Source organism: Ranitomeya imitator, chromosome 2, assembly GCF_032444005.1.
Source record: "Ranitomeya imitator isolate aRanImi1 chromosome 2, aRanImi1.pri, whole genome shotgun sequence".
Classification (NCBI taxonomy): Eukaryota; Metazoa; Chordata; class Amphibia; order Anura; family Dendrobatidae; genus Ranitomeya; species Ranitomeya imitator.
This window is the reverse complement of record NC_091283.1, coordinates 371,391,899-371,415,628: the sequence shown is the minus strand read 5'-3', so window position 1 is coordinate 371,415,628 and position 23,730 is coordinate 371,391,899. Positions and strand designations below refer to the sequence as shown.

Here is a 23,730-nt window from a genome sequence, read left to right as displayed (position 1 = left end):
ATATGGTGTGCTCGGTGAAAGAAAAACAGCAGGCATCTCCACTTCAATAACAGCTGATGGGCTCTCACTCACCTCGACTGTTGGGGTTAAACAAGTGGAGGTTCTGTGGCTAGAGATCTGTGTGAGAACACTTTCCATGGTGGCTGAGGAGGAAGGAGCAGCAAATGCAGTTGATGGGACTGCCGGTGGTTGGCAATACCTGTTAGTCCACATTTTAGCACAGTGTGATTCCCAGACTAAAGCATGTTGACTGCGCAAGTGACGGTTCATGCATGTAGAAGTCAAATTATTGCAATTTTTGCCTCTACTGAGTCATCTTTTGCAAAGTTGGCAGATAACGTGAGTTGTGTCATCCTCGCGGTCTCAAAAAGACCCAGGCTAGGTAACCCATGTCAACTGCAGACTCGTGCTGGCCACAGTTGAGGCTGAGGATGCAGTGCTTGTCATCGTTGCATCACTCTGTGTCTGTGGGGAAAACTTCAATGTAACATCCTTGTCATCTTCCTCCTCCACCTCCCCTGCTGAGCTACTCAGCTGTGTGCCTCTGTGTTCACACCAAGTGGAATGTTACACCTCATGAACATCCTCTCTGTTCTCTCATTCCTCGCCATGAGAGTCACCCTCCTCCTTTTTCTGCCCTGACCGCGCAGTACAGTCCGTGTGCGCCTCAGGTATCTGAGTCTTATCTGTATCACCTCCACTCCAGGGGTTAACGTCTGTGACAAGGGTCTGTATTCTGCTCGAACCCTGTGTCGTCCAGCCCCTGATCGAACAGCGAAAAATGTTGAGCATCTGTGCTGATGTTTTTCTCCTGTGGATTCTCTGAATCTTTGGAGCAGACCTCTGATGCCCATGGAATAGAATGTGTGAACAGCTCTGCAGACTGATCCATCTGAGGTTCCCCAGAGTCAGTTGGGCAGTTGTGACATGGGGAGAAACAAGGGTAATTGGGGTTCCATCTATGAGGATTGTACTGTGTGTGATGTTAAGGTAGAGGAAGAGGAGGAGAGGTCACTTGATGTAGTGCTTGCCATCCACTGGAGCACATTCTCTTTTTGACCCTCATCTACAAGGCGTACCGCTGTGTGGCTGTCAAAGAAAGGGAGTAGAGTAGCCCATGCAGTGACAGATGTTGTCAGTCTTTGGGTAGGACAAGACAGTGTTTGTTCAGTAGAACTTTCAGTAACATTACCACCTAACCCATGTACACGTTGAACACCAAGCCTATTCCTCCTTTCACCATGACCTCAGTCTAGAACTACACGGGAGGACCTGGTCAATGACCTGAAGAAAGCTGGGACCCCGGCCTTAGTAACACACTACTCAGTCATGGATTAAAATCCTGCATGGCACACAAAGTCTCCTGCTCATATCAGCACATGTCTAGACTCTTTTATAATAATAATTTTATTTCTATAATGCCAACATATTCTGCAGCACTTTACATTTTAGAGGGGACTTGTACAGACAATAGACATTACAGCATAACAATAAACATATAGATCAACAGATACCAGGAGGAATGAGGGCCCTGCTCACAAGCTTACAATCTATGAACGCTTTGAAGTTCACTAATGACCATATGGATGATCAAGAGAAGGCATGGGAGAAGGTAATGTGGTCAAATGAGACGAAAATAGAACTTTTTGGTATCAACTTCACTTGCCTTGTTTGGAGGAAGGACGCGTACCATCCCAAGAACACTGCTCTAACTGTGAAGAATGGTGGAGGAAACATCATACTTTGGGGGTGTTTTTCTGCAAAGGGGACAGGATGACTGCATCATATTGAAGGGTGGATGGAATGGGTAATGTATAGAGAGATTTTTGCCAGCAACCTCCTTCCCTCAGTAAGAGCAGTGAAGATGAGTAGTTGATTGCTGTTCCAGCATTACAATGTCCCGAAACACACAACCAGGTTAACTAAGGAGTGGCTGTGTATGAAATGTTTCAAGGTCCTGGAGCGGGCTAGCCAGTCTCCAGACCTGAACCCATGAGAAAATCTTTTGAGGGAGCTGATATAATGTTGCCCAGTGACAGACTTGAAACCTGAAAGATCTGAAGAAGGAGTGTGAAAAAAATCTTTGCTGCAGTGTGTGCAAACTTGGTCAAGAACTACAGGAAATGTCTGACCTTAAATACTTATTTCTCACTATTTATAGTGTGCATGGCAGCCTTTGGGAAGAGCTGTATCATGGTACCAGGATTGAGAGACGAGGAATTCAATCAAGGTCTAATTTTTTTTAATCAGAAATCAGACTGATGCAATGTGTAAAATGGTGGTGGTCAGTTAAGCTGTATCACACAGGTTTTAGTGAATTCCTAAAACTTTGACACATGTTTGATTCACATTAAATCAGTCATCTCTACTAACAATTTTTGATCTAGCATTAGAAACATTTACCACATTAAGAAATGATGAATATGGATTCTCCCCCCATTTCAATATTGTAATTGTCAACAAGATTTGATACTCTAGGAAAACATTTCCCCCATTCTCCGCATGAAAATGAGATCTTTCCCATGCGACTTCTCTGATGTTAAGATAGAATTCAGGAAGCATTTTAACCAAATATTTTAAGTGTCAGAACGGATTCTGCCTTGAATGTGTTCTTTGATGTGAAACAAGACCCCACTTCTGCACAAAACATTTCCCACATACTAAACATGAAAACGGCTTCTCACCTGTATGAATTTTTTGATGATCACCAAGATTTGATTTCTGAGCAAAACATTTTCCACATTCGGAGCATGAAAATGGCTTCTCTCCCGTGTGAGTTTTCTGATGTTTAACAAGGTTTGTTTTCTCAGGAAACCGTTTTCCACATTCCAAACATGAAAATGGCTTCTCTCCTGTGTGACTTTTCTGATGCACAGTAAGATGTGATTTTTGGTTAAAACACTTCCCACATTCTGCACATAAGTATGGCTTCTCCCCAGTGTGTGTTCTCTGATGTATAACAAGACCCAACTTCAGTTTAAAACATTTCCCACATTCTGTACATGTAAATGGCTTCTCTCCTGTGTGACTTTTTTGATGGTCAACAAGATATGTTTTTCGAGTAAAACATTTATCACATTCTGAGCATGAATATGGCTTCTCTCCTTTGTGAGTTTTTTGATGGCAAACAAAATTTTTTTTCAATGAAAAAACTTTCCCACATTCTGAGCATGTAAATGGCTTTTCACCTGTGTGAGTTTTTTGATGGTCTACAAGATTGGATTTCCATGGAAAACCTTTCCCACATTCTAAGCATGTAAATGACCTGTCCCCTGTGTGAGTTTTTTGATGGTCAACAAGATTTGATTTCCAAGAAAAACATTTCCCACATTCTGAACATGTAAATGGCTTCTCACCTGTGTGAGTTTTTTGGTGTTCAACAAGATTTGATTTCCGAGCAAAATATTTCAAACATACTAAGCATGAAAATGGCTTCTCCTCACTGTGACTTCTCTCATGTCTAAAGAGGTTCGATTGACGATTAAAGCATGCTCCACATTCTGAGCATAAGAACAGTTTCTCCCCAGTGTGACTCCTCTCTTGTGTTGTAGGGTGTGATTTCATGGCAAAGTATTTCTTGCATCCAGAAGACGAATATGGTTTCTCTCCAGTGTGAATTCTTTGATTTATAACAACTTTTGAACCAGCTATTAAACAATTCCCACATTCTGACCTTGAAAATTCTTTTGCTTCTGTGCAACTTTTCTCACATTTATCAAGATTTGACATATCTATGTAACATTTTCCACACTTTAAACATGTAAAAGATTTATCCCCTTTGTGAGATCTTTTATCTTCATCATCTCTTCGGTCTTTTTTATTTTTCTTATCAATCTCTAATGAATCAGAAGATGAGCCCTGTTGGACAGAATCAGATGATAGATCTTCGCTGTAAAGGTCTGATGTTATATCTGGGATAATAGCATGATCTTCATATGCATCTTGTGTGATATCATGATCTTCATCTTTAAAATCTGAAGATTGTATATGTCCCTCTAAGCTTCTGATACAGTCACCTGCCGAGAAGAAAACTGATAAGATTACATTATATAAAAATTATTTTATGGATATTTTATAATGTGTCTACAGTGGGTACGGAAAGTATTCAGACCCCATAAAATTTTTCACTCTGTTTCATTGCAGCCATTTGGTAAAGTCAAAAAATTCATTTTTTTCCATTAGTGTACACTCTGCACCCCATCTTGACTGAAAAAAACAGAAATATAGAAATTTTTGCATATTTATTAATAAAGAAAAACTGAAATATCACATGGTCATAAGTATTCAGACCCTTTGCTCAGACACTCATATTTAAGTCACATGCTGTCCATTTCTTTGTGATCCTCCTTGAGATGGTTCTGCTCCTTCATTGAAGTCCAGCTGTGTTTAAAGGGAATCTGTCACCCCAAAAATCGTATATGAGCTAAGGCCACCGGCATCAGGGGCTTATGTACAGCATTCTGTAATGCTGTAGATAAGCCCCCGATGTATCCTGAAAAGTAAGAAAAACAGGTTATATTATACTCACCCAGGGGCGGTCCCATCTGATGAGTGTCGCGGTCCGGTGCCTCCCATCTTCATATGATGACATCCTCTTCTTGTCTTCCTGCTAAGGCTCCGACGCATGTGTACTTTGCCCTGTTGAGGGCAGAGTAAAGTACTGCAGTGCGCAGCCGCCAGGAAAGGTCAGAGAGGCCCAGCGCCTGTGCACTGCAGTACTTTGCTTTGCCCTCAACAGGGCAGTTAAAGTACGCCTGCGCCGGAGCCGCGGCAGGAAGACAAGGAGAGGACATCATCGAATGAAGATGGGAGATGCCGGACCGCGAAGCCTATCGGACAAGACCAACCCTGGGTGAGTATAATATAACCTGTTTTTCTTACCTTTCAGGTTACATAGGGGGCATTACAGAATGCTGCAGATAAGCCCCTGATGCTGGTGGCATTAGCTCATATACGATTTTTGGGGTGACAGATTCCCTTTAATTAAACTGATAGGACTTGATTTGAAAAGGCACACACCTGTCTATATAAGACCTCACAGCTCGCAGTGCATGTAAGACCAAATGAGAATCATGAGGAACTGGCCAAGGAGCTCAGAGACAGAACTGCGGCAAGGCACAGATCTGGCCAAGGTTACAAAAGAATTTCTGCAGTACTCAAGGTTTCTAAGAGCTCAGTGACCTCCATAATCCTTAAATGGAAGAAGTCCATAAGTCTTCCTAGACCTTGCCGTTCAGCTAAACTGAGCAATCATGGGAGAAGAGCCTTGGTGAGAGAGTTAAAGAAGAACCACAAGATCACTGTGGCTGAGCTCCAGAGATGCAGTAGGGAGATGGGAGAAAGTGTATGCAAACCAAAAATAGGGGTCCAGGTTTATCATCTCTACCCCTGATGAAGCCACTGCTGTGGCGACACGCGTTGGGGCTTTGACCCTCCCTGGACCCCTATTTTTGGTTTGCATACACTTTGGGCAGGCCTTATGTTAAATTCTCCTATTATGGCTGTCTCTCTATTCTATTAAGATTTTTTGGAGCTGTAGGTTATTCTTTGGTGTGCAGTTTGAGCTGATATACCATATAGAGGAATCCGGCTGGTCATCTTTCTTTTGGTCCCTTTTATCTAGTATTGTACTAGGTCTGGTATTTGTTTAACAATAATAACTGATTGTCCCATATATGCCATTTTTCTGTCTTTATTATCATCGTATGATCTTTCATTGTTTTTCGTGTATCCCTATTGCTATTATTACCTATTTCTTGAAGGTATATGTATTCTCTTGTCAAATAGGGTTGTTATCATTATAGACTGGCCTATATATATTGCAGCTTCCTTTATGTAGTGTTATGTTTGCTAATGACAGGTGTTATGAAGGCAATCCAGAAACACAGTGTGCTTAGCAATCAGAGCGCACACAGTGATCTGACAAATACCCAAAAATACAAGAACGAGCTCTGAGAAGTGGAAACTCTGTAGACTGCAAACCTGATCCTATCCTAAACACAACTAAAAGCGGCTGTGGATTGCGCCTAACAACTACCTAGGCAACTCGGCACAGCCTAAGAAACTAGCTAGCCTGAAGATAGAAAAATAGGCCTGACTTGCCCCAGAGAAATTCCCCAAAGGAAAAGGCAGCCCCCCACATATAATGACTGTGAGTAAGATGAAAAGACAAAACGTAGGGATGAAATAGATTCAGCAAAGTGGGGCCCGATATTCTAGGACAGAGCGAGGACAGTAAAGCGAACTTTGCAGTCTACAAAAAACCCTAAAGCAAAACCACGCAAAGGGGGCAAAAAAAAACCACCGTGCCGAACTAACGGCACGGCGGTACACCCTTTGCGTCTCAGAGCTTCCAGCAAAACAAAAGACAAGCTGGACAGAAAAAAAGAAACAAAAAAGCAAAAAGCACTTAGCTATACAGAGCAGCAGGTCACAGGAACAATCAGGAGAAGCTCAGATCCAACACTGAAACATTGACAAGGAGCAAGGATAGCAGCATCAGGCGGAGTTAAGTAATGAAGCAGTTAACGAGCTCACCAGAACACCTGAGGGAGGAAGCTCAGAAGCTGCAGTACCACTTGTGACCACAGGAGTGAATTCAGCCACAGAATTCACAACAATGTAGCCTATATTTGCTCACTATATGAGGTCTGTCATATATTGTCTTTGCTATATTGAAATACTAACCATATTGTAGTTCTGGTCCTAGGGGGGGTCCACCTCTTAATGGGGTTTGTGTGTTATTGTTTTTAAATGTTTTTAATGATTTTTGTATGTTTTGGACTTTAATAAATAAATATTTAAAAGATTAAAAGACATTTGATATGGATATCTTGGGTGTTCCCCAGTTTAGGTGAGTCTCTTTTCTCCATTCTGTTTGCATACATTTTTTGACATACCTTGGGTTGATCCCCTATAGCTTTTGATTTATTGTGGTTGGTGCCCTCCATCCTCTGTTTTGTTTCCTCCCTTGACTACTGTAATGCTCTATTAATTGGCCTCCCCCTCACTCAACTTTTCCCTCTCCAGTCCATCCTTAATGCAGCAGCCAGGGTCGTCCTTCTGGCTAATCGCTACTCGGACGCATCCGCTCTTCGCCAGTCATTGCACTCAGGGGCGGATTATCAGAGGGTCAATGTGGGCGGTAGCCCAGGGCCCAGCTGTCTGGGGGGGGCCCTGGGCTACCGCACAGATTGACCCTCCGTTAATCGTCTGTGAATGCCCGCCGGCATGTATGTGCCCCCGGACCCGGTGGGCAGAGAGAGAGGGCCCGCATCGGGCCCCTTGTCATCTGCTCACCGGGCCCCTACCGGCGCTGCGGCGGTTTCCTATTGACGTGCGGCAACAGCCTCCAGCCAATTGGAGGCTGGCAGCTGAAGTCGGCCGCAGCGCATTCTCAGTTGCCGGCGAGTGTGCGCTGCTGGAGGGAGCTCGCCGCCTGGAGCGCGGACAGGTGAGGAGACTGTTTTTTTTTGTTTGTTTTTTTTGGTAAGCTAACGGTGGACACACTGGGGGCAATGCTGGAGGACACACTGGGGCAATGCTGGAGACACTGGGGGCAATGCTGGAGACACTGGGGCAGATTGCTGGACACACTGGGGCAATGCTGGAGGACACACTGGGGCAGATTGCTGGAGACACTGGGGCAATGCTGGAGACACTGGGGCAGATTGCTGGACACACTGGGGCAATGCTGGAGGACACACTGGGGCAGATTGCTGGACACACTGGGCAATGCTGGAGGACACACTGGGGCAATGCTGGAAGACACACTGGGGCAGATTGCTGGAGACACTGGGGCAATGCTGGAGGACACTGAGGCAATGCTGGAGGACACACTGGGGCAATGCTGGAGGACACACTGGGGCAGATGATTGCTGGAGACACTGGGGCAATGCTGGAGGGACTGGGGCAATGCTGGAGACACTGGAGCAATGCTGGAGACACTGGGCCAGATTTCTGGACACACTGGTGGTAATATGCTGGACACACTGGGGCAGATTGCTGGACACACTGTCTGGGGGCAATGCTGGACACACTGGGGCAGATTGCTGGACACACTGGGGGCAATATGCTGGAGTCAGTCACTGGGACAGATTGCTGGAGACACTGTCTGGGGGCAATATACTGGACACACTGGGGCAATATGCTGGACATACTGGGGCACATTGCTGGACACACTGGGGGTAATATGCTGGACACACTGGGGGTAATATGCTGGACACACTGGGGCAGATTGCTGGACACACTGGGGGCAGGACTGGAGGCATGGGCAGATTGTAGACACGGAGCATGATTGGAGACACAGGGCAGAATGAAAGACATGGGCAGGATTGGATCATGGGGCAGGATGGATACGATGGAGACAGATGGGGCAGGATGGGAAGATCATATGGTGTAGAATGGATACTCATGAGTGCAGGATGGGAGAACATATGGCTGGAGCCAGGAATGAGACACACGGGGACAGGATGTGGAATATTATTACCATAGGGGCTAATTAAGGGATATTATTACTGCAGTGATGTATTTATTTTATTTTTTGAGTATACTGTTTTAAATGGGGGGGGCAGTCCTGTTACTGTGCAGAGTGGCACTATATCGCCTTTTTTTCTTCATGTGGTGTAATGTAGAAGTTGTGAAAAATTAAGTAATGTGTTCTGCAAGCAGAGCTCGAGATAACTGTGTTATTTCCTTCAGAAACGAGTCCTGGCTGGAAGAAATGATGGCGGTCTGTGCTGGATGAAAGATGAAGGACTTCACCTAGAGACGTCACTGGTGAGTCAGTGTTACCTATACACTGACACTATACACTGTATACTATATACAGAGGTCCTATGTACAATGTCACCAGTGATCACTGTATTACCTATACATTATATACAGAGCTCCTGTGTATAATACCACCAGTGATCTCTGTATTACCTCTACACAGACACTGCATACTAAGTACAGATCTCCTGTGAATACTGGCACTTATGGTGATAGTATTGTGTTTTTTTTTATTTTTTATTACTGATCAGTATTGTAGTATTCAGTCACTATGTGGTGGTAATATGTGGTCTGGAAATGGTGTTGTGGTATTTGTCCCTTGTATGTGCTATTTGGTCACCAAGTGGTGGTAATATGTGGTCTTGACATGGTGCGGTGGTATTTGTTCCTTGTATGTGATATTATTCGATCACTGTGGTTGTAAGTTGTGGTCTGGTCATGGTGCGGTGGTATTTGTTCCTTGTATGTGATATTATTGGTCAAAATATACCTAAATTGTATTGCAGATTTTAACAAATATTTAATAGGTTACAGTAGAGTAGGGCCCAGCCATTTTTCTGAAATAATCTGGTTCGGGTATATCATGACCCCCGTCACATGACCCCCGTCACATGACCCCCGTCACATGACCGGGGGGGCCCACAGTGTCTGAACAGCCCGGGGCCCTGGCTACCCTTAATCCACCCCTGATTGCACTGGCTGCCCAATCATTATAGGATCCAATTCAAACTGCTTGTCATCACCCTCAAAGCTCTCCAACGTGCGCCACCCCCTACATCTCCTCCCTAATTTCTGTTTATCGGCCTACCCGCTTGTTACACTCTGCAAACGACTTTGAACTAAACCCCGGCAATAATCCGTACCTCCCACTCCTGGCTCCAAGACTTCTCCCGTGCTGCGCCAATCCTCTGGAATGCTCTACCCCATGAAATTAGGACTATCCACAACTTACACAGTTTTAGGCTCTCCCTGAATACACATCTGTTCAGAGTGGCCTATCATGTTCCCTAATCAAAGTCCTTTTATGTGTGTGTGTGTGTGTAGCCCATTCACTATCTATATCAGAATAACCCTGCATCAAACTCCACCGCACCCAACAGCACCAAAAAAACGGTCTGGTTACTACCTCAAGCAGCAGTTATCTATCCCCCAACTCCCTCAAGATGGCTGGAGCATCATTGTAAATATACACCTATATGTGTCTCCCCTACCTCATTGTAGATTGTAAGCTCTCACGAGCAGGGTCGTCTTATTTTGCTTTAATTATTGTATTACTTTGAATGTTGTTACTTATGACTTGTGTATGAACTGCTAAACTGTAAAGTGCTATGGAATATGTTGGCGCTATATAAATAACGATTATTATTATTATTAGATATGAAGCAGCATTTTGATGCATTTTTTCAGACTGCCTACAGAAGCAAAAAAAACCACATATCTGCACTAGAGAGCCCTTAGACATACTTTGTGCATGAGTTTTCATGAAATGGCATGCACTTTATTTGATAAAAGGTATTTGTAATGTTGGATAAGGCTATTAACCTGCAGATATAGGGTTAATCTGCATGTAAATAGCACTAAAAAAAAGGTGCAAGGCCAACCTACTGAAGGGTGCTATCAGTCATACAGGAATACTGAAACAGCTACAGTTACCACTTGAAACACTGAAAAAAATCTGACTTTTTTGTGCTTCTAGAATACAGGTACATAGGAATACACTGGTATATGGAGATGTATCTCTATATACATGTACACTCTCTGCCTGTAATGAAAAGTACCTGTCACATTCAGATAGAGAAAATACAACTACACCTGACACTAGGGCTTGTGGCTTATTGCTTCAGCTGCAACCTGCTATGCAAGAGGTTGTGTGTTTGAATCTCTGGAAAAATCAGACTTCAAGAAGAGTGAAGAAGAGATAATTAAATGAATCTTAGTTTCTACAGTGAACTCAGTAACTGACCGTGCGTCCTCCGATGCACGATCAGTTAAAATCTGTTGCTGTGCAGGAGATTCCTCCCACACGGTAACAGTTAACAGCCGCCAGCCAATCACAGGCCAGCAGCTGACGTCAGTGCTCACATCGCCAACGTATGATGTCACCCTTTGGCCAAATTGGAGAGGAGGACAGCGCTGGAGCTCATCCAGGTAAGGAAAATCCTTTTTTATTTTTTGTAAAGCCACGGTATGGGGCATACTATACTACTATGGGGGAAAGGAAAAGGGGATGCATTATACTATGGGGTGCATTATATCCCTATTAGGCTTCTGCACTATACTATGGGGCATTGTGTTGCATTATATTCCTATGAGGCTGATGCATTATACTATGGGGCATTGTGGTGCATTATATCCCCATGAGGCTGCTGCATTATACTATGAGGCTTCTGCATTATACTATGGGGCATTGTGGTGCATTATATCCCTATGAGGCTGCTGCATTATACTATGGGGCATTGTGGTGCATTATATCCCTATGAGGCTTCTGCATTATACTATGGGGCATTGGGGTGCATTATATCCCTATAAGGCTGCTGCATTATACTATGGGGCATTGGGGTGCAATATATCCCTATGAGGCTGCTGCATTATACTATGGGGTATTGGGGTGCATTATACCCCTATGAGGCTGCTGCATTATACTATTTGGCATTAGGGTGCATTATATCCCTATGAGGCTTCTGCATTATACTATGGGGCATTGGGGTGCATTATATCCCTATGAGGCTGGTGCATTATACTATGGGGCATTGTGGAGCATTATATACCTATGAGGCTGCTGCATTATACTATGGGGTGCATTGTATCCATATGGGGCTGCTGCATTATACTATGGGGCTGCTGCATTATACTATGGGTGCATTATACGATGGGGCTGCTTTATTTTACTATGGGTACATTATATTATGGGGTGCATTATACGCTTATGAGGGTGCATTATACTGCTATGGGGTTGCATTATACTGCTATGGGGGTGCATTATACTCTTTTTTTGGGGGGTGCATTATACTCTAATCTAAAAAGTTTGTTCGTATTTTAGTCTGGAAGCAGTTGCTTTTGGCCACAAGTTGAACATTGACAAAGTGTCCTTCCCGGTCACAAAACTGCTCTCTCCTCCTGCCAAACACTGATTAGTCTGAATTGTGCAGAGCTGAAGAGAAATCTTCAGAGATGCTGCATGTCCTAAGTACCTGTTATGGGGTCGAGTTCCCACCTCTGCACAGGGGGAATCTCGAACCATCTCCGCTGCGGTCTCCCATTCTTCTCCAGTTGCAGTGGAGCCTGCTCAGCAGAGACGTCGGTCCCAGCGTCTGGCTCAGCCTGATACGGTGCAGATGGTTACTGCTGCCTTTCCAGGCTCAGCCATTGTAGCCAGTACTGGACAGTGGCGAGCAGACGTCTCTGGGACTAAGTCCTGCTTTTCCCCTTCTGAGCATGCCCAGGGTAAGTCCTCTCATTGGAGGTCAGGGGTCACATGCTCAGGTACTACAGAAGCTCCCATTGGTCCTCTAGGAAGGTCCTAAAGTGGCTCAGGTACTGTAGCAGCTCCCATTGGTCTTCTAGGAAGGTCCCGTAGTTGCTGCAGCTACAAAAGGTTTGCATGGCCGTACGGCCATGCGCTAGTATCAACTAAGTTGTGTGTTCTGCGCCAGTGTGGTCATGTGTATGTGATTTCAGGGTTTGGCTGAAATAAGCCCCTAGAATACCGGCACCTCCGGTGAGGAGTTTTGCATGTGCTATTCTGACTGCATGACCACTATCGCTCTATTTGGTAGCTGTGTTCCTCTGTGAGGTTAACAGGGCACAGCGTTCACTTATACCACCATATAGTACCGTCAGTTACTAGCAGCGGGTTTTACTCCTGCACGGTGGACCCCGGGTTGCGAACGCACCTATTACTCCTTAAATATATATTTGGTGCGTTCCGCCAAGCCCTAACAGTACCTAAGAGGCCTTGAAGGTCTTGACAGAAAACAATTAAAACTATGGTTGTGTAAAGTGTGAATTTTTGTATGTTAATGATGAGGTAGTTAAATTCACAATGTTGTAGTTAAGTTGAGTGGGTTTGAGGTAAGAAGATGAGCTGAGTGTGTGTTTTGATGATGTAGCTGAGCGGAGGATAGAGTAGTTGAGCTGAGGATGGAGTACTACAGCTGAGCGTGTTTTCGATTATGAACCTACAAGAGAAACAGGAGTGTATACTCTCAATAGTATAAATAAAGTATTTAGTCGAACTCAAATGCCAATAGTATCGTATCAAAAAAGTCTTTATTTGTGCAAAAGCTCACTAACAATAAATACCGGCAAACAGCCAAAAACATGACAAAGATGAGACGGACAGGAACACAATAAAACATATCAAATCAGCCAATCGGGGTGTCTCCATGTTTGTGAAAGCCTAGAGCGGATGTAAAATGGTAAGCAAAGAACGTCCCCAGTATTGGTCATACCATCTATCAAATAGGGGGCACGTACCAGCAAACTGCTGGTTCTAGTACATATAGAACATGTATAAAACCGCTACCTGACTAAAACATGGCAAGTGCTTACCCATGTGGGAGAGAGACCACGGCTGGCTGAAAATAGAAGACCCCGACGCGTGTTTCGCGTAGTTGGCTTCCTCGGGGGGCCCCCCGAGGTTCATTATTAATAGTTTGGAGTAGCGGTTCGCGCTCTCATTTAGATCCTGGTTCCAGGATCATTATTCTTTAAAGTGTTTCCAACATGTCAGTGGTTGTTAACTTTTGTTTTCGATTATGTAGCTGAGCTGAGTTTTGTAGATGAGCTGATTGTGTTTTGATAATGTAATTGAGTGTGAGGAGGTAGCTGTGTTGAGTGTGTTGCAGCTGAGCTGTCTCTAGCACAGATCATTAGATCAATTCTCATTGAATAATTCCTCTGAATAAGAATAATTTGCTCTGCTGACCTGCATTGGGAGGAAAATAGAGCTTGAGTTACAGAGGCTTCAGATCTACCATAGCTCTTCAGCCTCATGGGGCGAAATCCTGCTGATGGATTCCCTTTAAAGAGAACAACATTCACTAATGAGTGACATTAAAGTTTTAGTGCGTCAGGAGACTCAATTTTCACTAGACGCCATCTCTCAGCAATTCACATCCAACCCCCCAGCCCTCTGAAAACGATGCTCAAAAAAGCATCAGATTCTAAACTGAAGTGCTATCAGGTTTTCATTTCTGATGGCCTAATTGAAGAAGAGCTGAATTACATCTGCCTGTTCCTGTAGACGAAAATGAGAAACATTACTTCTCTTTCAATTTTCCTTTTGCCACGACACCACCCTACTGAGAGAGAGGATCTTCCCACCAGGACAGGAACCTACAGGTTAAAACGGGGGCGGTTCCCCTTGCATCCTCAGTTGGGTTCCTGTCCTGATGGGAACTTGCAGCTTACCTGGGTCCAATCAGCCTCTGTGCGGTGTCTGCGGGAACGGCAGAGCCTGGGATCCCAGAAGCAGCGTCTGGGGTGCTCTGCCTGTTCAGGCCCCTCCTCGTCTAGCATGGATGGCGCGATCCCAGGGTCCAGGTGGTGCCACCCTGGGTTGCATGGGCGCAGGTGGAGGTGAGGCTCCATGTGTTCATCCAGGATGGTGGCATTGGTCGCCCTGCGCTGCGGGCGGGCCATATCCGGTCAAGATCCATGTGTGTGCGCTGGCAGTGACGTGCCCGTAACCCGGACGTGCCTCCTCTTGACTTCCAGGGGCACCGGGGAGGTGCATCTTGAATGGTGAAGTGAAGGGGCGTGGCCAGTCCTTCTTTAGCTGACACCATGCAGCAGCAGTGTGCTTGAGAGATGTCTTCCCCAAGAGATGCTGGAGGAGCACCCACTGCCTACAGAGGTGGTTACTGAGCAGCGCAGAAGCAAAGGCAAAAACACTGGTTGCTCTAGAGGGAGTGACATCACTGACATCAGAAGTGAACAGGGTCAGCAAAAACCTATGGCCTCCAAATCGCACGCTGTGTCTCCACCTCCTGAACTGGTAACCTGCTAGCAAGCTTCAGATGGTGAGTGCGTACAATGATCACCTGGTAAGCTGAATCCCCCTTTCTGTTCTGTGTGTTCCCAGGTTACGAAATTTGTTAAGACCAAGCACACAGCTATGTGCACAGAGCCCCTGCCTGACGCTTATCTTAAAAGGCAGTGTCAGTCATGTATATGCCAGACCTTGGAGGGTAGGGAGCCAAAGTTGGCTTAGGGCCTGATTTTCACAGGCTTATGCCAGAGGAATCGAAAATCCTTTCCCATGAATGACATGGTGAAAAACCTCATGAGAAGGGAGTGGGACAAGCAGGACAGCTGGGGGTTCCAGCCAAGCTCCTCAAAGACTAAATACCCCTTTGATGATGATCTGCTAGCGGAATGGGTTAAAATTTCCCAAAGTCAATGCGGCGAAAGCCTCTTCATCAAAACAGTCGGCACTGCCCCAAAAAGACAGAGGTCTTCTAAAGAATCCGTCCGATAGAAAAGCAGAGATGCTACTGAAGCGGGCCTGGGAGTCGTCGTCCGGGGCATTCAAACCAGCTATTGCAAGTACATGTACCGCCAGATCGATGATGGTCTGATTAGACCAGCTGGAAGACCAAACGGTCTGGAACACCTAGGGACACGTTACTGGTCTCTAGATCCGTGGAGGTGCAACCTATCTGGCAGATGCTTCAGTAGACTCATTACGTTTAGCTGCCAGGTCTGCTGGTCTGTCCAACGCTGCCTGCCGAACCCTCTGGTTAAAGAGCTGGAAGGGGGATTCACACGCTAAGAACAAGTTATGTGCTATTCCATGCTGAGGTGAGTACTTGTTTGGCCCCGTGCTTGATGAAATCCTCGCAAAGGCAGGTGACAGAAAAAATGGGTCCTCTAAACTATTTACCCCTACTTCCAGGAACAACTTTAGGAGATGGTCATCTTTCCAGAGGAAGTATAGAGACCGAGACAGGGAGCCAGCAGAGCCGAAAAGGAAAGGTGGGGCCTCATCCTCCAAATATAGGCACAAGTATCGTTAGCCCTGATCTCCCGGTGGGCGATAGATTAAGATATTTTTATAGTCAATGGGTCCGTATAATGTCCAGCACCTGGATCCTCGATATAATCATCTGGGCTGAAAGTAGAGTTCTGGAGTACTACTCCGGACTCCTTCCTATTAACAACCTTGAGACACCCCCGATTGGCACTGGCCCTGGAACTGGAAATTCTACAGTTGATGGAGAAACGGGTCCTAATTGAGGTTCCCAAGGACCAAGAGGGGAGGGGATTTTATTCACCTCTGTTCTTGATCTCCAAGCAAGATGGTGCTTTCTGAACCATTATTAATTTGCGGAAGCTGAATTCATTCCTGAAGTCTCATACCTTTAAAATGGAGCTTACTGACTGAGCACTCCTCCCATCACCATGTGGTTTTTAATTACATCTAATCACACTTGGTTCCGGCCAACCCATATGTAGGCCTTGCTGACAGAGGTGTCCACATTCACCCAGGCATACAGACATTGGCCTTCGGTAAGTGTTCACATTTGGACAGGGAGGTCAGGGACCCATCAGTTTTAATGAGACCACCTTGACGATGGTTGATGGGCTCACACTATTTGATCAAATTTTGTGCAACGCGTCTCAAATATTTTCCTAATGTTCAAAAGCCATTTTGCTATTCATATTTCATGTATTCATATTAGACATGCTTTGGCACGATAGAGTGCAACCTTTTTTTGTATATTGTGTACGGAGGTAGCTGCTCCTGGTATGCACCTATTCACACTTGTTTGGATGTGCCAGTCGTTTTTCTGTCATTTCCATGTTCCGTTTCTGGCAATTCTGGAATTTTTGCTGAAAGGCCAAGAGTTGAGGTTATCTGTTAACACCTTTAGAGTACAGGTCTCGGCTCTGGGCATACTGTATAGCTATAATGTAGCAGGGGATAGATGGGTCACTATATTCATAAAAGCCTGTGAACGCAGTGATCCAGTATTCCTAGATTACCTCCGTGGGATTTAAACCTTGTGCTAGACTCAATAATAGGTTCCCCCTTAGATTCTGCCCCTGTTAAGGTTCTAATCTTCAAAACAGCTTTGTTAGTAGCCTTGACTTCTGCAAGACGAGTCGGTGCCATTCAGGCACTTTCAGTAGATACTCCATCTTTGATGATTTATCAAGATAAGATAGTTCTGAAAGCAGGTCTGGCTTATTTATGAAAAGTCATTTTTTTGGTCACTGCAGCATTGCAATAAAATGCAATAACAGGCAATCAAAAGATCTTATACACAATAAACTGGTATCAATAAAAACGTCAGAATGGCATGCAAAAAAAATCACCCAGCCCCAGATCCCGAAACATGGAGACACTACGGGTCTTGGAAAATGGCAACCTTTTTTTTTTTTTTTTTTTTAACAAACATTGGAATTTTTTTTCACCACTCATATAAAAAAACCTAGACATGTTTGGTGTCTATGAACTCATAATTACCTGTAGAATCATAAAGCAGGTCAGTTTTAGCATTTAGTGAACCTAGTAAAAAACAAAAAACAAGTGTGGGATTGCACTTTTTTTTGCAATTTCACCACACTTGGAATTGTTTTCCTGTTTTCTATTACATAAGATGGTAAAACTAATGGTGTCCTTCAAAAGTACAACTTGTCCTGCAAAAAAACAAGCCCTCGCATTGCCATTTTGACAAAAAAATAAAAAAGTTATGGCTCTAGGAAGAAGGGGAGCAAAAATTAAAATGGAAAACCAAAAATACCCTTGGTCATTAAGGGGTTAAGCTCAATCAACTTATGATCCACAGATGATTCAACATAGAGTCAATATAAACAACTATTAATAGGACAAGACTTTACCGTGACAAAAATAGATCTCTAAAATACAAATAATCAAATCACCATTTATCCATCAAAGTGAAAATGTCTAAGATTTACTATAATCCAAGGTCGACATTTTTGTCATTTTTAGTTTAATATCCTGCCCTTCGAATCTCCTTAAGTTGCTTTCCTCAAAAAACAAAAGCATTATACCCTGCCTATATGCTATGATGCTCACAGATTCTTCCAGGAAATCTGGCCTCAGACAATAAGTCAGTGTTCTTCAAACTACAGAGAACTAAGAGCAGTTTGGGAATCTCCAAGAGCTGCCACAGACCTGATTCAAAATGCCCATGTAAAGATATATTAAGACAACATGAAGAGAGTTGCAAATCTATGCCATCAAAAGGGTGCATAACAGAACAATCTTCAGATACTGTCAGTAAAAAATATTTTCCTGGGCGGAAATAAACCTTCTGTACTTATTGGCTCATTTTCTAAAAAGGTGGGTACAATGTTGAGGTGGATTTCCTGAGCCAAGAAGATTTAGATCTAGGGGAATGGAACTTTCACACCCAGTTAATATCCAGGATGTGTGGTCTACTGGAAGTTGATATGTTTGAAAAACAAATAACAAAGTTCCCTTCTTCTTTTCTCTAAATCCAAGAGTTGCTGAACTGAGAGTGGATGCTCTACTTCACAAATGGACCTTCAGCTTCGCAAATGTTTTTCCCCCAATCCCACCTCTAGGGATCTTTCAAAGATAACTGTAGGAAGTATGATGTTTGGCCTACTAAAAAAAAACTTTAACTTAGAGGAATCTTTCATTCTTCCAGAATCTACTCCATCAAGGTCCCATTTTCTAGTCACATTTAGGGAAATTGTCTCTAACAGTATAGCTTCTGAAAGACCAATTCCAAAAGCTAGAGAGGTTTGTAGAACGCAGTTATACTTACACTATGGTGAAGCAGCAAGTATTTTTTTAATAATAAGTTTTGGAAGACCATTTCTAACTAGAGTGGGTCTAAACCTCCCGATCCTTTTCATCTTAACACCATAGAGATCTTGGAAATCCTTCAGAATGGCCTTGAAAAAAGAATAAAACCTAATGCACTAAAAGTTCAGATTTTAGCCTTGAGTTCATATTTTGACCAGGATATAGCCAGTAATCATTGGACTAAAAGATTTACTATAGCTGCCAGTTATATTTGTCCTCAAACTCCAAAATTATTTCCTCTATTGAACTTAAAATTTCCTATTTTCATCCACGGTTATTTAGAATTTTTGCAAAAGAGTTCAATCTAAAGCTGAGAAACCTGAAAGACCAATGAGCTCATGAAAAAGTAACACAAAATGGTGCCAGCCAGTGACTGAGAATAATCTGTGACTTCTCTGTCTTTAGTGGTTACTACTTACCCAGGTCGTCATCTGTAATAATCTCCTCTTTACACCACTCATCACCCCTCGCATATGTCTCTGTAGTATTAATATGGGTCAGATCTTCACCCTGAAACAAAGATTGTAAATGTCACTGACAGAAGGAGAAGTCACATCTATAATCAGCTCTAATCCTGCCATCTCCACCGTTCTTATTACACAAGTATAAAACATATAATACTGGTGGATAAAACAAAACTGAGCACAAGACCTTCACAGCCACCTACACATCATTGGGGAGATCTCATGACACCTTCTCTCCATATACCTGATGATCCTGAGGAATATTGGGATTTTCTTGTTTACAGTCCTGTGGAAGAAGAGGACGGGGACATCTCTCTGGATTTGTCCTATTACTGGATAGAACTGGAGGAAACACATACTGATAATGAATACATTATTTATGTAGAGAAAATTATAGGCCATGTGCATTTAGTCCTGTCTATTACCTGGTGATGTGATGGGCTGAGGATCCTCCATCATGACGTCCTTGTACAGATCTTTATGTCCTTCTAAATACTCCCACTCCTCCATTGAGAAATAGATGGAGATATCCTGACACCTTATAGGAACCTGACACATACAATGATACCGTCATCACTCCGAACCCTTCATAGCGTTACTGTATAATGTCCCAGCAATCTCACCTCTCCAGTCAGCAGCTCAATCATCTTGTAGGTGAGTTCTAGGATCTTCTGGTTATTGATGTCCTCATGTATCAGCGGGTGAGGTGGAGGTCCCGTGATTGGGCTCAGGGGTCTTCCCCATCCCTCAGACACAAGGGCCTGACAGCGCTCACTAGAGGTCTTCTTCATTACTGTGTAATCCTGGTTATGGAGACACAATAATAAATCTCACTACAGACATTCCCAGAGTCCTCACCTCTCCAGTTCTGTCTGTTATTCTCATAGATAAGAATGATGTAATGTGACGTCATCAGAATATCTCACCTCTCCAGTAAGCCAGTAGAGGATCTCTAGGGTGAGGTGTAATATCCTCTCCACCATCTTGTCCCTGTCTCTATCCATCCTTAATGGGTCAATCAAGAAAATTCTTTTATATAGAAGATCTCCACTGAGAGGACCCGATATTTTTTGGAATCTAAATGAAAAGATGAAAAATCGCAAAAAATAAAATTTCTGGAAAAATAGGGGGAACATATCAGGAGGTACAAAGCAGCTTTTCCATATTTAAGGTTGGAGCATGTCACACAGTCATATGCAAGCTGCAGCTAATCAATAGCCACTGAGGTGTTACTAACTCGCATGGCAAATGAATACTGGGATAGCAACCACCTGCGCTATATTTCACATGCAATGATCATGTATGTAGAGAAAATAACTACAAGGGCACAGTACTACTTTATTGTGATAATAACAAATTGTTGTAGGACGTGCAGTGCCACTACAAAAACCTCTGTGGGAACATATCAGGAATATGACAGAAGGTTTACTAAGGCACCCTTTATCAAAACATTTTATAGAAACACAAGTAGGTACAGTTCAAAGGACATCAGTTTTTGGGGTAGAGAAAGTTCTCATAAGCTGTAAGGAGGGTGACTATATAATAAAGAAAATGTCTAGAACTGAATCCAAATGTATTGTTTAATTTAGATACTTTAACCCCAAAGGGTTTAACCTGAGAGAGACAATGATTTGTATCTTGAGTGTACCTCAAAGGAGCACGATTAGTATAGAGAATGTATCCTAAATACTAAATAATAAAGTATAAGCTCTTATGGTTATCAGCAGGGCTGTGGAGTCGGAGCCCATTTTAGTGGAGTCGGAGTCACAGTTGGAGTCATAGAAATTGAGAAGTCGGAGGTTTGGCTTACCGACTCTACAGCCCTGGCAGGGCTGTGGAGTCAGAGTCGTGGAGTCAGAGCTCATTTTGGTGGAGTTGGAGTCATGGATACTGAGGAGTCAGAGTTGGAGGTTTGGCTTACCGACTCCACAGCCTTGGTTAGCAGGGTCCTCTGTCTCCTGTAGAGTGTAAGCTCCTATGGTCAGCGGGTTCCTCTCTCTTTCTTTTCTATAGAGTGTAAGCTCTTATGGTCATCAGGGTCCTCTCTCTCTTTCCTGTAGGGTATAAGCTCTTATGGTCATCAGGATCCTCCCTCTCTCCTGTAGAGTGTAAGCTCTTATGATCAGTGGAGTTCTCTCTCACTCGTTCTCTCTCTCCTGTAGAGTGTAAGCTCTTATGGTCAGTGGGATCCTCGTTCTTTCTTTCCTATAGAGTGTAAGCTCTTATAGTTATCAGGGTCCTCTCTCTCTCCTATAGAGTGCAAGCTCTTATGGTCATTAGGGTACTCTCTTTCTCCTATAGATTGCAAGCTCTTATGGTCATCAGGGTCCTCTCTTCTGTAGAGTGTAACCTCCTATGGTCAGCGGAGTCCTCTCTTTTTATCTCCTGTAGAGTGTAATCTCTTATGGTCAGTGGAGTCCTCTCTTTTTCTCTCCTGTAGAGTGTAATCTCTTATGGTCAGCGGAGTCCTCTCTTTTTCTTTCCTGTAGAGTGTAATCTCTTATGGGTCAGTGGAGTCCTCTCTTTTTCTCTCCTGTAGAGTGTAATCTTTTATGGGTCAGTGGAGTCCTCTCTTTTTCTCTCCTGTAGAGTGTAACCTCTTATGGTCAGCGGGATTCAATTAGCATACTCCAGATTGCAATTATAAACCTGGGACATTGTATTTTGGTCTTGCAAGTTATAATAAATGCTGATGAAAACTTGTATTTTCTGGATGATTTTTTTTTCTTATGCTCATGCGAGCTTAACCTAAGTGTAACTGGTGGTCTGTCAATCAGAAAGAGGTGATACGGGTGGTGCTGGAAAGGGGCCCCTAAGTTACCCATAAATGACTGAAGGAGCCCCTCCACACATGGCCTCCCTTATTAAATGGAGGCCCACCACTCTCACATTAATACCTATACACACACTCTACATATACACACACATGTTCACACTCGCATACACATACATATACACTTTACATGCAAAAATTGAGTGTAGTGGAAATGGGGTCCACTCAGTATACCTAAAGTCTCCAGGCACCCCATACACTGGGCTCCAAAGCTCAAACTAACTCCGGGAATGGAGGGGTTACTGCCCCCTGCCTACGCCCAGTAATGGGGAATCTCCAGCACCTACCTCCACCTGCAGAGCCGCACACCACATATATGGCTGTTCTGTGCGCACAGGACCTGTGATGAGGTCACAGGAGGGGAGGAGTCAGGGGTCACATGATCAGGGGCCTCATTGCATGCAGAAACACACTAGTCGCCTAAGACAAATGGAGATACTTATTAAGGACCCTATTTGGTCCTCCACGCACATATCAGTTGGCATCAGGCAAAACTACCTTCTGTTGCCCTCTTACGAATTAAGGGGTAAACATGATCTCATCTGTTTAACCTTATTGTAGCACAACCTACTGCCACTGTCCTCTATAGGTGCACCACTTCAAGTCACTACACCAGAACAGCCATTAGCCTCCCCGACATGTTTAGCCTTGAGGCATCATCAGGGGAATGAGGTGAAACATAGAATCTTGATAGTAGGTGTTAGGTTCCTATTTGGGCTTTTCATAGTATCCTCTAGGCTGGATGTGTGCGTAAAATCTGCCTTGCGTGAAGACAGTTTTTCTAATTACTGAGGTAGGCGATGACCAAAGTTCGTAAGAGAGGTGAGGGGGAGGAGGAGGGACAAGCTTGAGGTAGACACAGACATTCTATGGCAAGTTCCCTTAAAATGACAATTGGGCATTACGCAGTGGCTACACTGCAACATGATGGCGCTGTTACCTTACAATACAACAATTAAGGAATAATAATAGTAATAATCTTTATTTTTATAAAGCGCTAACATATTCCGCAGCGCTTTACAGTTTGCACACATTATCATCGCTGTCCCCGATGGGGCTCACAATCTAAATTTCCTATCAGTATGTCTTTGGAGTGTGGGAGGAAAGTGGAGAACCCGGAGGAAACCCACGCAAACACGGGGAGAACATACAAACTAAAAAACGACGTATACACCTAAATGTATACAGGTACGCGCTGGGTAATAACAATAATAAGATGACCAATGTACTACACTAGACTAGTGCAACAAGGGTAATATACTGGTAAAACGAAGTAACGCTATAGCATAAAAGATAGTCCACTTAAAGAGTCCAAAAATATACAGATATGTATGTGCGTCTTCCTACCTCCAATACTGGGTCCTCGATATGCAGCAGCGTTGAGGTATTGCCGAGGTATTGCCGAAGTGGTTCCAGAAGGTCTCCCAATGTCGTCCCGAACAGCAGGGAAAAGTCCAAGACAAGTGGCTGCTCCGGCCGGTAGCAGCCACCTAAAGCCGCTCTCCGGGTAGGAGCGTGGTCTGGTAAAGCCTAACGCCGCCGCGTATAGTGAAAGCGGTGCGCAGGACCTTCGTGACGTAACCAGTCACGTGACCGCCTCCCCGAACCCGAGAGTGAGGAAAAAATACGGAGTGCAGAGTGATCAATCTTACCGACGCGTTTCGGAGATGGCTATCTCCTTCTTCAGGGTTGATCTCAGCTCTGTAGTCTCCGTTCTTATATAGTCTCTCTCTGCACATTGCTCATTGGAAGCCAAAAAGTTCCGTGCCAATGTTCAAACCTCTTGGTGCAATCGTATCCAAAGTAAAGATCCATTCAGTTTCTGTTCTGGACATCGCTTTAATATAATCACCTCC

General features: G+C 43.9%; 1 protein-coding gene across 1 annotated transcript; it reads right to left on the bottom strand.

The window, feature by feature from the left end:
* Nucleotides 1–1,395: 1,395 nt before the first annotated feature.
* LOC138663945 (oocyte zinc finger protein XlCOF6-like) lies at nucleotides 1,396–22,212 on the bottom strand. Its single transcript, XM_069750320.1, has 7 exons — nucleotides 22,162–22,212; nucleotides 19,968–20,118; nucleotides 19,665–19,844; nucleotides 19,467–19,590; nucleotides 19,286–19,383; nucleotides 18,997–19,087; nucleotides 1,396–4,016 (listed from the first exon to the last, which is right to left on the bottom strand). Exons 2-7 carry the CDS (start codon nucleotides 20,043–20,045, stop codon nucleotides 2,584–2,586), a joined length of 2,004 nt encoding a protein of 667 aa, XP_069606421.1. The 5' UTR covers nucleotides 20,046–20,118; nucleotides 22,162–22,212; the 3' UTR covers nucleotides 1,396–2,583.
* Between the last annotated feature and the right edge of the window lie 1,518 nt (nucleotides 22,213–23,730).

Excerpts from the sequence above, each read along its gene's own strand:
- LOC138663945 (XM_069750320.1), bottom strand. The coding sequence starts at position 20,045 with ATGGATAGAGACAGGGACAAGATGGTGGAGAGGATATTACACCTCACC. Across the intron at positions 19,088-19,285 it reads ATATTCCTCAGGATCATCAG|GGTGAAGATCTGACCCATAT; the intron begins GTATATGGAGAG and ends TCTTTGTTTCAG. Across the intron at positions 4,017-18,996 it reads TATTACAGATGACGACCTGG|GTGACTGTATCAGAAGCTTA; the intron begins GTAAGTAGTAAC and ends TCTTCTCGGCAG.